At 37.2% G+C, this 12,474-nt stretch overlaps 1 protein-coding gene across 1 annotated transcript in view; it reads right to left on the reverse strand.

Annotated features, from left to right (window-relative positions):
* LRP2 (LDL receptor related protein 2) overlaps window positions 1-12,474 on the reverse strand; it is a 119,641-nt gene that overhangs the window by 78,330 nt on the left and 28,837 nt on the right. The window contains 8 exon segments of the mRNA XM_083842447.1: window positions 28-251; window positions 2,501-2,670; window positions 4,220-4,348; window positions 7,275-7,394; window positions 8,807-8,950; window positions 10,042-10,158; window positions 11,388-11,501; window positions 11,625-11,735. Of these exon segments, the coding sequence (XP_083698573.1) occupies window positions 28-251; window positions 2,501-2,670; window positions 4,220-4,348; window positions 7,275-7,394; window positions 8,807-8,950; window positions 10,042-10,158; window positions 11,388-11,501; window positions 11,625-11,735 (1,129 nt within the window).

The following is a 12,474-nucleotide window of genomic DNA, read 5'->3' on the forward strand; positions in this document are numbered from 1 at the left end:
TACCGTTACCTGACACTTATCACTTACCCAACAGTTGGATCAAGTGCTATTCCTCTAGGATTTCCCAAATTTTCAGCAATAAGAGTGACACGGTTTGTTCCATCCAAGTTAACCATATCTATTCTGTTCACACTGGTCTCAACCACATACAGTTTATTGTTAACCCAATCCACTGCTAGATTTTCAGGTGTGTCAACTGAAACATTTAAAACTTCTTGGAAATCAGATCCATCAATATTAATAGAAAAAACCTGAAAGCAATACAAATATTATCAATACTCAAGATGTTTTGCTAATCACGAGTTATCTATCATCATACTCAGCATAGATTCACAATGGGCCACTAGATACAACCAAATTACTTACTAAGCCATTGCACAGCTTAATATTTTATTTTTTTTGGCAAAAAATTTGAAAACAATGCAAGAAATACAGGAAGCTTGTCTCTAACTAGCATTTCAGAAAAATAAAGTAAGAAGCTAAAGTAGCCTTGTTCTTTAGCAAATATGGTAGGTTTCTGGATTAAAAAATAGATGAGGAAAGTGCACATTGCTTTCCTAGAATCTGTCAAGAAACAGTATTTGCATTAAATGAAATAAATTAATAGGCTTTAGCAAAGCTCTCATGAGTGACCAGAAACAATGGGGGAGCTCTTACTGCACCAACCATTAGAGGGAAATCACAAGGAAAATTTACTTTGCAAAGTGAAGAAAGTGAAGTAAGGCTCTATCCAGACAGAAAGAAGGCTCAGCATTGCTTATGTTTCTCTTTTATTTAAAGCTCATTTTAACAGCATCATGCTCCAAGTAGAAGTAGTATCTTACAAGCAAGCTCAGAACTACATGAAGTGAGCAACATAAATGCAATAATTTTTTATTACACAGAAGTCATGTGATTCTAACGCCGGGTAATATGAAAAGCTAGGAATCATTATCCCTTTCTCAGAACAACAGCATGAAGTTTGAAATGTATCTGTATGAAAATACAGATTAACACAAGTAAATATATGCAAGAAAAATAACAGCTGAAATGATTGTATCATTTTAAATATTCTTCAGGTCCAAATAATGATAACTGAGCAAACCATTAACTGTCTATTGTGTTCTTGGGAAACCTTGCTGATGGAAGAACTTGTGGGCATTAGGTGAGAAGGCAGTACACTACATGAGATAAAGGCGACTATATACATAACCCACAATTTTCTGTTTTAGTTCATCTTAATCTTTGAAAAGAAAAACAAAGACAAGTAAAATAAATCCCTAACAATACTTAGAACTTAAGTATAATTTAAGAACAGAAATGCATATCATACAAGAATATTCCTAATGTCATTGTTTCCTTCAGGGTGCTCTAGTTATGACTTACTTAGAATAATTAATCCTAATTAATTACTTAAGATTGAACAATATTGGGGCAGATAAAAAGGCAGCCGTGGCCATATGGGGTGTGCAGTGGAAAAACACATATTACCTTGTATTTGCACCTTTTACAGACATAAATCTCCTATCTCATGAAAGTTCAGATTTGACCCTGACTTAACACAGCTACTGTCAATGCAATCACAGTAACAGGAACTCTCTGCAGTGAAAATAAAAACGCCAGAACTGATAACAAGTAAAAATTTGTGTGTTCATTTCCTGTCCTACATGAAAGCCACGCAGTGCGCTTTCCAACAGAAGGAACATTGGCACTGTAGTGAAAATGCTACTTTTCAGCTCTGGGTAGGTTTGTAATGACAGTGACACCGAACTGATGCATACGTGGTGTCAGAAAGAGGCAGGCCGTGGATTCTTCTTTACTCTGCATGGCAGCCAACATGTGGATGAAGATTCTGGAATTTCAGCATTTGACCTGGGACTTTTTTTGTTTCATTAAATTACGCACGGAGAAGAAAGAACAAGGGTGATGTCTAGCTTTCACCAGGGTCTCCAGACTGTTTTGTGTGTTTTTTGTTGTTTTTTTCTTTTTTTAATTACTCTGTTATACCCTACCTTGAAGCTAAAATATTTCCTCTTCAAAAAAAATGTAACAAAATATTGGCTTATTACACAAAATACTGTCAATATTTGTTATCTAAGCTCAATTACAGTGCTATTTGAAGTATATGAAGAAATTCGATTTTTATCATCTTGGAAGGCACACAGTTTTTACATTTTAAATGATCATGTTCCAAAAAATTACCAAGAAAAAATTGTTCAGTTTTGAAAGAATGTCTACTATTTCTCTTAATTAGTTTTTTGGACTCCATCTCAAATAAAATTAAAAGTTGCTCAAGACATTCCCACATAATAGGATTCTTTGTTAAATATGTCACATGTAATAGTATAGCTTGAAAAATGCAGTCATTAACATAAAACATTTCAAGGAGCTTTTTTGTTAGAAAACAAAAATACGGCCAGCTTGTGCTCTCAAAAATAAAAGCCTATCAACACATTCAGCTTCTGGCTGTTCTCTACTTCCACATACACAAAAATTTATTATTCTTGAAATTTCTACCCACCTTATCTTGCACTGTATCAGTCCAAAAGATCCTGTGCAAATAAAAGTGAAAGTCCACTCCAACTGCAACACCACGATTCTGCGACTGCACCAAAGTACGAAAACTTCTTCCATGAAGATCTCCAATCAGCAAATCCCGGCCATTGGAAAAAATAATTGACGCAATACCAGCTGAAAGCAGGGGTGACAAATATATGACTACCCTGCAACTGAGCTATTTGCAAAGGGATACTGTAATATATATACATCCTGGATAGATGGTTCTATGTGAGTACTAATTTGCTTTGATTTGCCTTTAGTTTCCAGCCTTGGTGCAAACCAGGCAGCAATACGTGTTTAAAGCTCTGCCAGATAGAACTTTTACAAAACTTCTGTGCATCTTAACTCCTAAAGATTCAACTCTCCTATCTCCTTTAATCAAAGTATAAATTTTCCTAAGATTTTTCTGCCCAACGGGATTCAGATATTCTTTAATTCTAGCAGGCAGACCATGTTCCTTAGGCTTTTTCTGTACTGCTCTTTCCACCTTCTTTATTCCCTCATCTCCTCAGAAGATCTTTGCTATATCTTACAGCAGAAGAGAGATTCCAGTAAGTCTTTGAAGGAAAGCTCATTTCCAAAGTAGGTGTCTGTTGAAATGTTTAATGTATGTCTGAGAAGAATATATTTAAGTCCAAATATTACCCACCTTACACAGAGAACCCTTCCCAGTAAAAATGAATCCAAGGAAACCAATTTAGAGCACGTATGAACTCCACAATAATGATAGAAAAATCAACACTTTCAGAACAACTCAGTGGCCTAGAAGTCACACTAGTTTGAATGGAAAGCTTCTTGTGAAGGATACAGAACTTTTCTCAAAACAGAATAATCTTTCCTTGTGCTGCCATATGCACATCTTAATACAGTCAAATTTCATTAGCTCCAAAAATTCTGTCTTTTTTGAGGTCATACTTAGAAAATTGCAGAATGATGGCTGCTCTGCAGCAGTTGCAAAGAAAGAAGGGGGAGGGAACTGGGCAGTTCACGCTTTTCAGAAAAGCAAGACTGCTAATCAGCCATGCCAAGCAGTGACTCCCATTCCTGCAGGCAGGAACACCTGCCTCACACAAAAGCCTAGCAGGCTCTTACATCTCCACAAAAAAAGAGCTTCCCAGGGTCTGCTTTCAGAACAGAGCAGGAGGTGAACAACCAGGAGGAGCTGCCTACTGTTGATGGGGAACCACACTCTGTGTGAGGCAAGCATTATTGTGTTTGAACTCACAATTCAGCAAAAACATTTTCCTGCATGGTACAGTCCTCCTAAAAAATAATGAAGTTTCCTGATTTCTCGCTCCCACCAAGTTCCACAGCAAGCAGGTCAGGAAACTGCCTCCCACAGGAATAAGAACTCATCTATTAAGTACGGCTCTGGCAAGGACCTCCCAGATCTGGGGAAGTCATGAATTTTGAATAAGGGCTGGGGACCGGAAGCCATCTTTCTGGGGAGAAGCAGCTCTGCTCAGGCAGCCAGCTCCACCAGTCTACAGGTGCCAGCACATACATGCCAGTCTCTTGTTGATCTCTGCTGATGTTCTGAATGCTGTCCTGACCTTAAAACCTCAAGGCCAGAGTTAACATCAAACACAGATGTATGTTATAGTTATGTGAGCTGCCCCATTTTAAACTCTATTTATTAGTCCAACAACAGCAATAGACTCTTGCAATTCTGCATACTAACCCGAAGTGTTGGCCCTACAGTGTCGATGATGCTCTAGGAAATAACCTTCCACACAGTGGCACTGGTGATGTCCCACACGATCTTCACACAGCTGGTCACAGACACCCCACATTTTGCAGTCGTCAAAATCTGTTAAGTGAACAAGGTATATTTATAAACAATGATTTGTATAAAAGGAACGGTACTGTATTTGAGAAGCTTTAAGTTTGTCCTCTCTGCTTGTTTTATATCTGTTTTCAAAATGATGGCATGGGAAAAGAAGTTTTGTATGTGTTTTTTTTTTTCACAAATGCTTCAATTTTCTACTTCTAGATAAGAGAACAACTGTTTTGCTGCCCAGTGACCTACCCAAAAAAAATAAAAAAACTGCCAGGTGAAGAGGAAAAATGATGGAAAGGGAAGGGATGTTATTGTCTATTTTCCACAACACATAAGTTATCTATGCAGCATTCTTGCTGCACTAGATGCAACTACATTTCATACACACACATGCACACCTGGCTGGGTTTCTCTGAAGGTGAGCCATATATTAACATGAGCGTAGTATTGAGCTCAAGCTAACAAGCTGTACTGGGTCTGGCTGGGATGGAGTTAACTTTCCCCACAGCAGACCCACATAGTGCTGTGCTCTGCAATTGTAGCTAGAACAGCACCTACATCACCCCAACGTTTTGTCTGCTGCTCAGCAGCGCTGGCACAGCACCAAGACTTTCTCCAAGCCCCCCAAGGCCAGCAGGCTGGGGTGGGCAGGAGGTGGGGAGGGGACACAGCCAGAGCAGCCAACCAGAGCCGACCAAAGGCATAATCCATACCTGTGACGGCGTGCTCAGCCATAAAACTGGAAAAAAGGTAGGAGGGAGGGCTCTTGTTATGAAAATGTCTGTCCTCCCGAACAACCACTATGCTTATTGAGGCCCTGATTCCCAAGACGTGGCCGAGCATTGCTTGCTGATGGGAAGCAGATAATAATTGTTTTCTCTCTCCTTGCTTCTGTGCAGCCTTTGCTTATTTTTTTTCTCTCTCTTTTTCCCTTGATTAAATTATCCTTATTTCGCCACCACCACCCCCTTTTTTTTTAATTTAATCGTATTTTCTCTCCCCCTTCTTCCTTTGAGGAGGTGGAGTGAAAGAGTGGTGTTGTGGAGTTTACTTGGCCACTGGCATGAGATCACCGCACAAGCCCTGCTAAAAGGCAGTGTTTACTAGCTCAGACTTGGTACCATGCTAACACAGGTGTCTGGTTTCCAATTAAAAGCTGGCTGCACACCAGAACCAGACAGCAAAAAGTACAACGAAAGAAGTTCACTTTGGCACGCAAAATAATATATAAGTGGAGTTTGCAGCAAGGACAACTCAGCAAGTTCTCACAGATATGCTCTAAAAGTAATTTCCAGGGTTGCTGCAGAATCTTTTACTTTCCAAACTGTGAAGTATCTGCCTAACCTTCTTGTAAAAGCATGAATTTTTATAATTATGACTTGGAAAAAAAGAATTAAAAAAATCAGATCTGAGCACTGTCTGATGTCTCACGATATCTGCCATTATTTAGAGCCCAGGAGATTTTTAACACTACTTAACACATGATTTTGTGACATTAAAAGCCTGACCTCCTTCACTTGAAAACTCAGTGTTACCAGTATGCTACATTGCTGAAAACTGGCAATTCTACTGTTAAGCCAAAAATGGAGAAAATGAAATCTCAAATATTATTCATACTGAAATTTCTGTTTTTAAATATTTGCTGACACATAAGTAAAAATGAAGTATTTCCTAGATAGTACATTTTGGTACTGAAAAAATGTTGTCAGCAGCTTTCCAGCTTCCATGCATGTTAAAAATCGTCAGTATACAGTGAGATAAAAGCAAATGAAGAGAAGATACACTTTGCTAATACTATGGCTTAATTCTTCTGCCTGTAAACCGGTAGGACTGATTTAAAATAAGATCTGGAATTGTACACTATGCTGTTCCTCCATCACAAGTGTTTCTTTCAGTACAAATGTATTAGTGCATCTCTGCAAACCAAAATACATTGATCTGAATTTCCAAGACAGCTAGGTTTACAAGGTAGTCAAGGAGAACAACAAAAGACTCACTTAAACTGCACCAGGTTTGCAAATGTGTCCTTACTGTATTTCCCACATTAGACTGGAAGAATAATTTTGTGCCTGGAGTCAGTGCATTGACTCCTCCTTTCTATTAAGAGCAACCATGCTGCCACTGCAGCTCATACAGCCCCAGGCTACCCAGTATTCTTGACAATACAGAAATCTCATGAGAGATGGAGCACCAGGAATACTTTTAATACCACAAGCACCACAGCTTGGGTTGAAAGCTGATAAAAGAATCTGGATAAATATTTGTCATTAGGCAGTGCTAAATATCATGATTCTGAAGTTACTATATTTCCAATTACTGAGATAAATCATTTATACCACCAACAGTTTGTGCTCCCAATTTACAGCAGATAAAGAACAGAAATGAAGCACCAAAATACTTCACTTACCTTTACATTCTTGCAAAAATTAATTTTTATATAGATAACGTCTATACTGGTATGTCATAGAAGATACAGCTATTCCGTAGTGCAAATACAAAGCCCCATATTCATTCTAAAGTACAAATGTTCTACTGTCTTCACATCCATCCACTTTCAAAAAGTCCTGAACACTTCATCATTACTTGATTTTCCATCCATACAGCACAACGCATCTCTGGAGCAGAAACATATTCCGCTCATCTAATCACTAAAAGACCTCTAACACAATTTGATAATGAAAGAAGCACCCAAGATTAAATCATCTTAAACATGATCATGCTCTCACTACTTTAACAGTCTTATTGAATTCATCCTTATGATATCTGGTTGGTTGGTTTTTTTCTGTGTCACCATGCAGCTGTTGTACTATATAGATAAGTTATTCTTTTGCTGACTTCAGAAATTCTCTATTTGCCAGTACAACCATCCACTTGGAACTCAGCTTCCCAGTATCCAGACTTTCCCACTGAGCTGTGAGAAGGTACCAGATATCTGCAATCACTGTATTTCACTTACCAATACAAGTACGACTGTCATTGCTACTTATGGTATATCCCGCAGGGCAGTAACACATCCCTCCCGAAGGAGAAGAATGACAGCGATACTGGCAGCTCAGAGCAGCACAGTGCGATATGTCTAAAAAGGAAATGAAATAGTTCAGAAATACAAGTATAGCTATAACTAGCAGAACAGCTTTGCCTCACTTGACAGTCACAAAGCTATAGCCTTTTCAATCATGAATCTACAATTTCAGGAACAGTTTCTTGGAACAAATACGCACAAGAAATGATGTCTGAAGTTCCACAAAAATCCCATATGCTCACACACATGCAGGCAAGGAAATGAAAGAAAGAAGGTAGGCTAACATTTATAATAGGGTTTGAGAATAGGGTTAAAGGATAAGAACTGATCTTCTAAGAGACACCAATAGTAGGACTGTCATGTGAACAGATGCACAGGGGAAGCCATCTGCAACACACCATACCTTTCTCTGGTTCCACAAAACCTACTCGTGAACAACACCTCCTTGAGCTCCATCTATTGGCACATAACCTCATAATTTACTGTTTTATGCTGAAAAAACAACCTATTTCATTATATTAGAAAGAATATGCCTACTACTCCAACACATTAGAATATACTGGATGGATTGTGTCCATGGAAAAACTCATCTTTTTCTTCTCTTCGTTCTTTTTACCTTTATCACTCTTCCCGTTCTTTGTACTAATAACTAATAAACAGTTCCATGACAGGTGACCAAATTAAAATTGTAGAGCACTTGCTGACTTCCTCCTACTTCCTTTTCTTCTTCCTTTTCTTAATGCCTCTTGTGAAACAATTCACTTTGCAGCCCACATCTGATGTCACAACTACATCATTTAGCAAAGCAAGAGGTGCTCTTATGATAAGTTTTAAATTCCTATTATTTTTTCCTGTCTTCCTATTCCAAAAGGCATGGTTTCATTAATAGGAATTTTCCTCTTCCTAAAAATTGAAAATCTAAAATGCCCTGGTCCTGATTCTCAGAGTGAATCATTGTTCCTAAGTGTGAAGTCAATAGGAATTATGTATGTTCATTGCTCCCAACAGAGAAAACAGTTCACCACCAACTGGTGAAACAGATATCCCAGGTGAAAAGACATTTTTGAAAACTCTAATCTAAGTGACTTAGCCAAGGCATACAATACAGTGATTCAGTCCTATGTTCCAAACAGTACTCAACATTCCTTTTTGCTTACAGAAAGAGAAAAACAAATTCTTAAATTAAAAAGGCATACAGCACACTTTTCCAAGCCTTCCAGAATACATTTTAGGATATGTAGAGGGAATTAAAATCCTCATCTGTGAAACTTCATGCACAGACTTATGAAAGGAGTGATTTGTTCACAACATGTATGCCTTTTTCAGACCATCCAGACACAACAGTACCAATAAAATAGCAAGATTCCAAAATTTCTGCTTTGTTTATCAGATAAAAGGTGAATATAAAAAGATATCAATACAGACATTTCTGATGTTCTACGTATGCTTTTGATTCTAATACGTACTACAATGTCTGCCCGCAGTGATGTTAGTTTCATCTTCTCCTCCAGGGCAGTCTGCAGCTCCATCACACACTTTCCCAATTGGAATGCAATGCCCTGACCCAGGGCAGGCCCACTCTCCTGGGTAGCATTCATGATGACCACTTTCTGTGGAGAAGAGAAACAAGTCTAATTGAGGAATATGTTTCAAATAATACTTGAAGTTTCTTTGCTAAAACCTTCCCAAAGCATTGCAAGCCTCCATTATTCAGTTTCTGATTACTGCACACAGCTGGGAAAGACTATAAAAGAAGTATCTTCAATACTTCCTTGTCATGCTCTTTCTTTTACCTTCAAACCACAATGCAAACAATCCTTGTGCAGACATATGAATTCTTTTCATTTTATGTGGTGTTTAGAAGAAGTAAAAGAATTCAGCTTTAGAGTAACTGGTACACCAGAAATGGAAACACGGTTTTGTGGTCTAAAAACATACAAAGGCTGTCTAGATGAAGTGGAGAATGCTTATCATAGAAAAGGCCAATGAAAGAGAAAAAACACCCACACTTTTATTCATTCAAATTTCTGTTTCTTGCACGACAGATCTTGGAAGGAACTGAGTTATTCTCATTATCAACCTTTTTTTTTTTTGGTTAATAGAAGCCTTATGTCTCTCTAATCAATAACCTAAAAATTTGCACAGGAAAAAAAAAACACGCTGCAAACAGTATACTGGAAAAAATTCTGACTACATGTACATGCCTATAATTATGTTTTGAAGGTAAAATCTGAATAGTTTGCATACAGAAGGAAGAATCAAGGAAGTTCAGCTCTTCTTCTATTACAAAGTAACTATTCCTAGAAAGTTCATGAAAAAAAAAGCTAAGCAATTCTTGAAAAGCCCATTTTACTTACTACAGTGAAAATTATCACTTTCTGTGAAGACTTACCTTCCACCTATAGAAATCAACAAAAGAACATTGACTTCAAAAGCCAAGCAAGAATAAGCTGCTGTTGCTATATGATAAACTTAGTTTGCATCATATTTAGTATTACAGCAATAATTATCACATACACTACAACATACTAAATATTGCATAAGTTTAAAAAAAAAAAAAAGATGGTAAAGATGGAATTCGAAGGTTTTCACAGAATGAAAACAATTTCAAAACATCTTGATCAGTCAATATTCCACAGAATTAGCTTAGTGAGGACTTTCTCGGAACACATCATCATTAGAAATTAGCATTAATACATACCACATCCTCTTTCATCTTCATTATCTTCACAATCATCATCTCCATCACATATCCAGCTCTGATGAATGCAGCGGCCACTTGGACAAGTGAAGAAGTTGCCTCTGCAAGTTGCATAAGCTAAGGAAAGGAACACCAGTAAATCCATGTACTCTAAGTTACAAAATGCTCAAAATACTACTTTGGTCTGGTAAATGAATAATCATTTATAATCTCTCCTGTAAAACTGAGCTAGTTCCATATCTCATATATATTGTAAACAGTGTTGTTTTGCTCTGGTTTCAGGTTTGAATTTTATTTTAAAATAATACTGGTGGTTTTTATTACAGAAATGAGAAGATAGGCTAAATTTCTCAACTAATTGTGCAAGTAGATGTACAAGACATTATTACCAAGATTCTTAAAGGTGGACATAACAAGGAGATGATGCTCAAGGTAACAGGGGTAAAGATATTTGTACGCCTTGTACTCAGAGAAAAAGAGTAAAAAACACAAACATTTATGTACAGTAATGTCTAAGCCCTCCATGGTTGTTAAGCATTCCCTGGTAAGAATTCATAGACATTTATGGGTCCTCCAAAGGACAGACATTGCCAAAGAGATAACAGAGAAATATCCTAGGGGAAAGAAGTCATGCTGGTGTTAGGTCCTTGGTAGATTAGAGAAACTAAATGGCAACACATGGCCTTCCAACAATACACAAGATAAAATTAACTCGGACCCTATAATCAGTGGGGGACCTCTGTAAACACTTAGATCAGACAAGTGACAGCTTTGTATTGATGATGTTGGTTGGAGATGCAATACCCTGGAATACCTGATCATGAAGAATGGAATAAGCAGGAAATTTCCAGAAAGAACTGTCAATTAAAGACCTGACATGAACATCTAAAAGATAACTAGCTGTACAGCTACAAGTCTGTAGAGTTGTACATTATGGTCAGTGGGAATAATTCTAGAAGATCCATTCCATCTATCAGAAAATAAAAATGCAAAAAGGAACCAAACCAATTTGGACCAAAAAAAAAAAATACCTTTGGATCATATTAAACTAAAGAAAATGACAAGAACATCAAGAAGCAAGCTGTCACTGAATCCAGCACATTCAAATAGTTACTGCTTAGTAAGACGCTTATGCAGCAAAGTCAGCCTGGAAAAAGTTTATTGAAGCAGCACTGCTATTGCTAAAAAAAAAAAAAAAAAATACTATGTAGAACAGTGACTAGCTTCTGATGGCCAGATAGCCGAGCAATCTGTTTTTTGTTATGTGCTGTGCACTTGAACCAGTTCGGGGTAAAGAATTTAAAGAAAGAGAAGGAAAAAAAAAAAGCAAATAAAAACCCTCATACTGCAAGAATTTTCATCACTCCTGTCTCCACAGTCATCATCATGGTCACAGATAAAGGCTCGTGGGATACATTCTCCATTAGCACACTGAAACTGCGTACTGGCACATCCATGTGCTGAAAGAGATTTTAGCACAGAAAAACATACAGGAAATCTGTCAGAAAAATCACAGATCTTATACTTTATTGACCATCTTTTAAAGTTAATTTGTTTGGGATCTCGCTGCATGTGGTACTTACTGCAGTTTGTTTCATCAGAAGAATCTCTGCAATCAACTTTGCCATCACATCGTTGGCTTGCATTAAAACATGCTCCATTTGCACAGGATAACTGCTCACATCTTGGGTAGCCTACAATAAGAAATCCCTTGGTATTAGCATGGATATTAGACTATAGACTATGAGTCATACATATCCAGATATCCACTAGAATATCCTGATTTATTGGAAAACAAACCAGGAATATACAACTTGCTATACTACTACTACTGAAAAACAATCCATTTATCTAATATATGTCTCCTCTAACAGCTATTTAACAATATCCTCTATGTAGTTACTAAAATTCCTTACAAAAAAATGAGGGAAAAATCAGATGCTCTCCTGCAACTCAAAAATATTTGCAATCCAAAGAGTTTATAATATGACAGAAGATGATGCAATATGAAAGGAGAGCAAGCAGTGAACATTTTTTATTTTCTACTATTTCAGTTTTACATTTTATTCATTTTAATAAACGTGTTTAGGTAGAAAAGAAGTTCCTGAGGTTTACAGTCCCTAGATCCTCTTAGAATTTTGCAAGCTTTCACACCCAAAGACTTCACAATTTTAAGCTTTTGTTCTAATTAAACCAAGGACGTTAAACTCCAAAGTCCACGATCCACTTTGGGGTCACTGTTTTTTATTACTCATTTTCCCCTTCCCAAAACAAACAAACAAAAATCTACAGAACTAATGATTTTTCATTTTCTGGATGTTGTACTTAAGTAGATGGCCTACAATCCATGCGATTATTTCAGAGAACTTTAAATCAATTCTGAAAACATTTATACATATGAGCAGTGAGTTCAATGGAACTACCCAACCAATT

Source organism: Anser anser (genome assembly GCF_964211835.1).
Source record: "Anser anser genome assembly, chromosome: 6".
NCBI lineage: Eukaryota > Metazoa > Chordata > Aves > Anseriformes > Anatidae > Anser > Anser anser.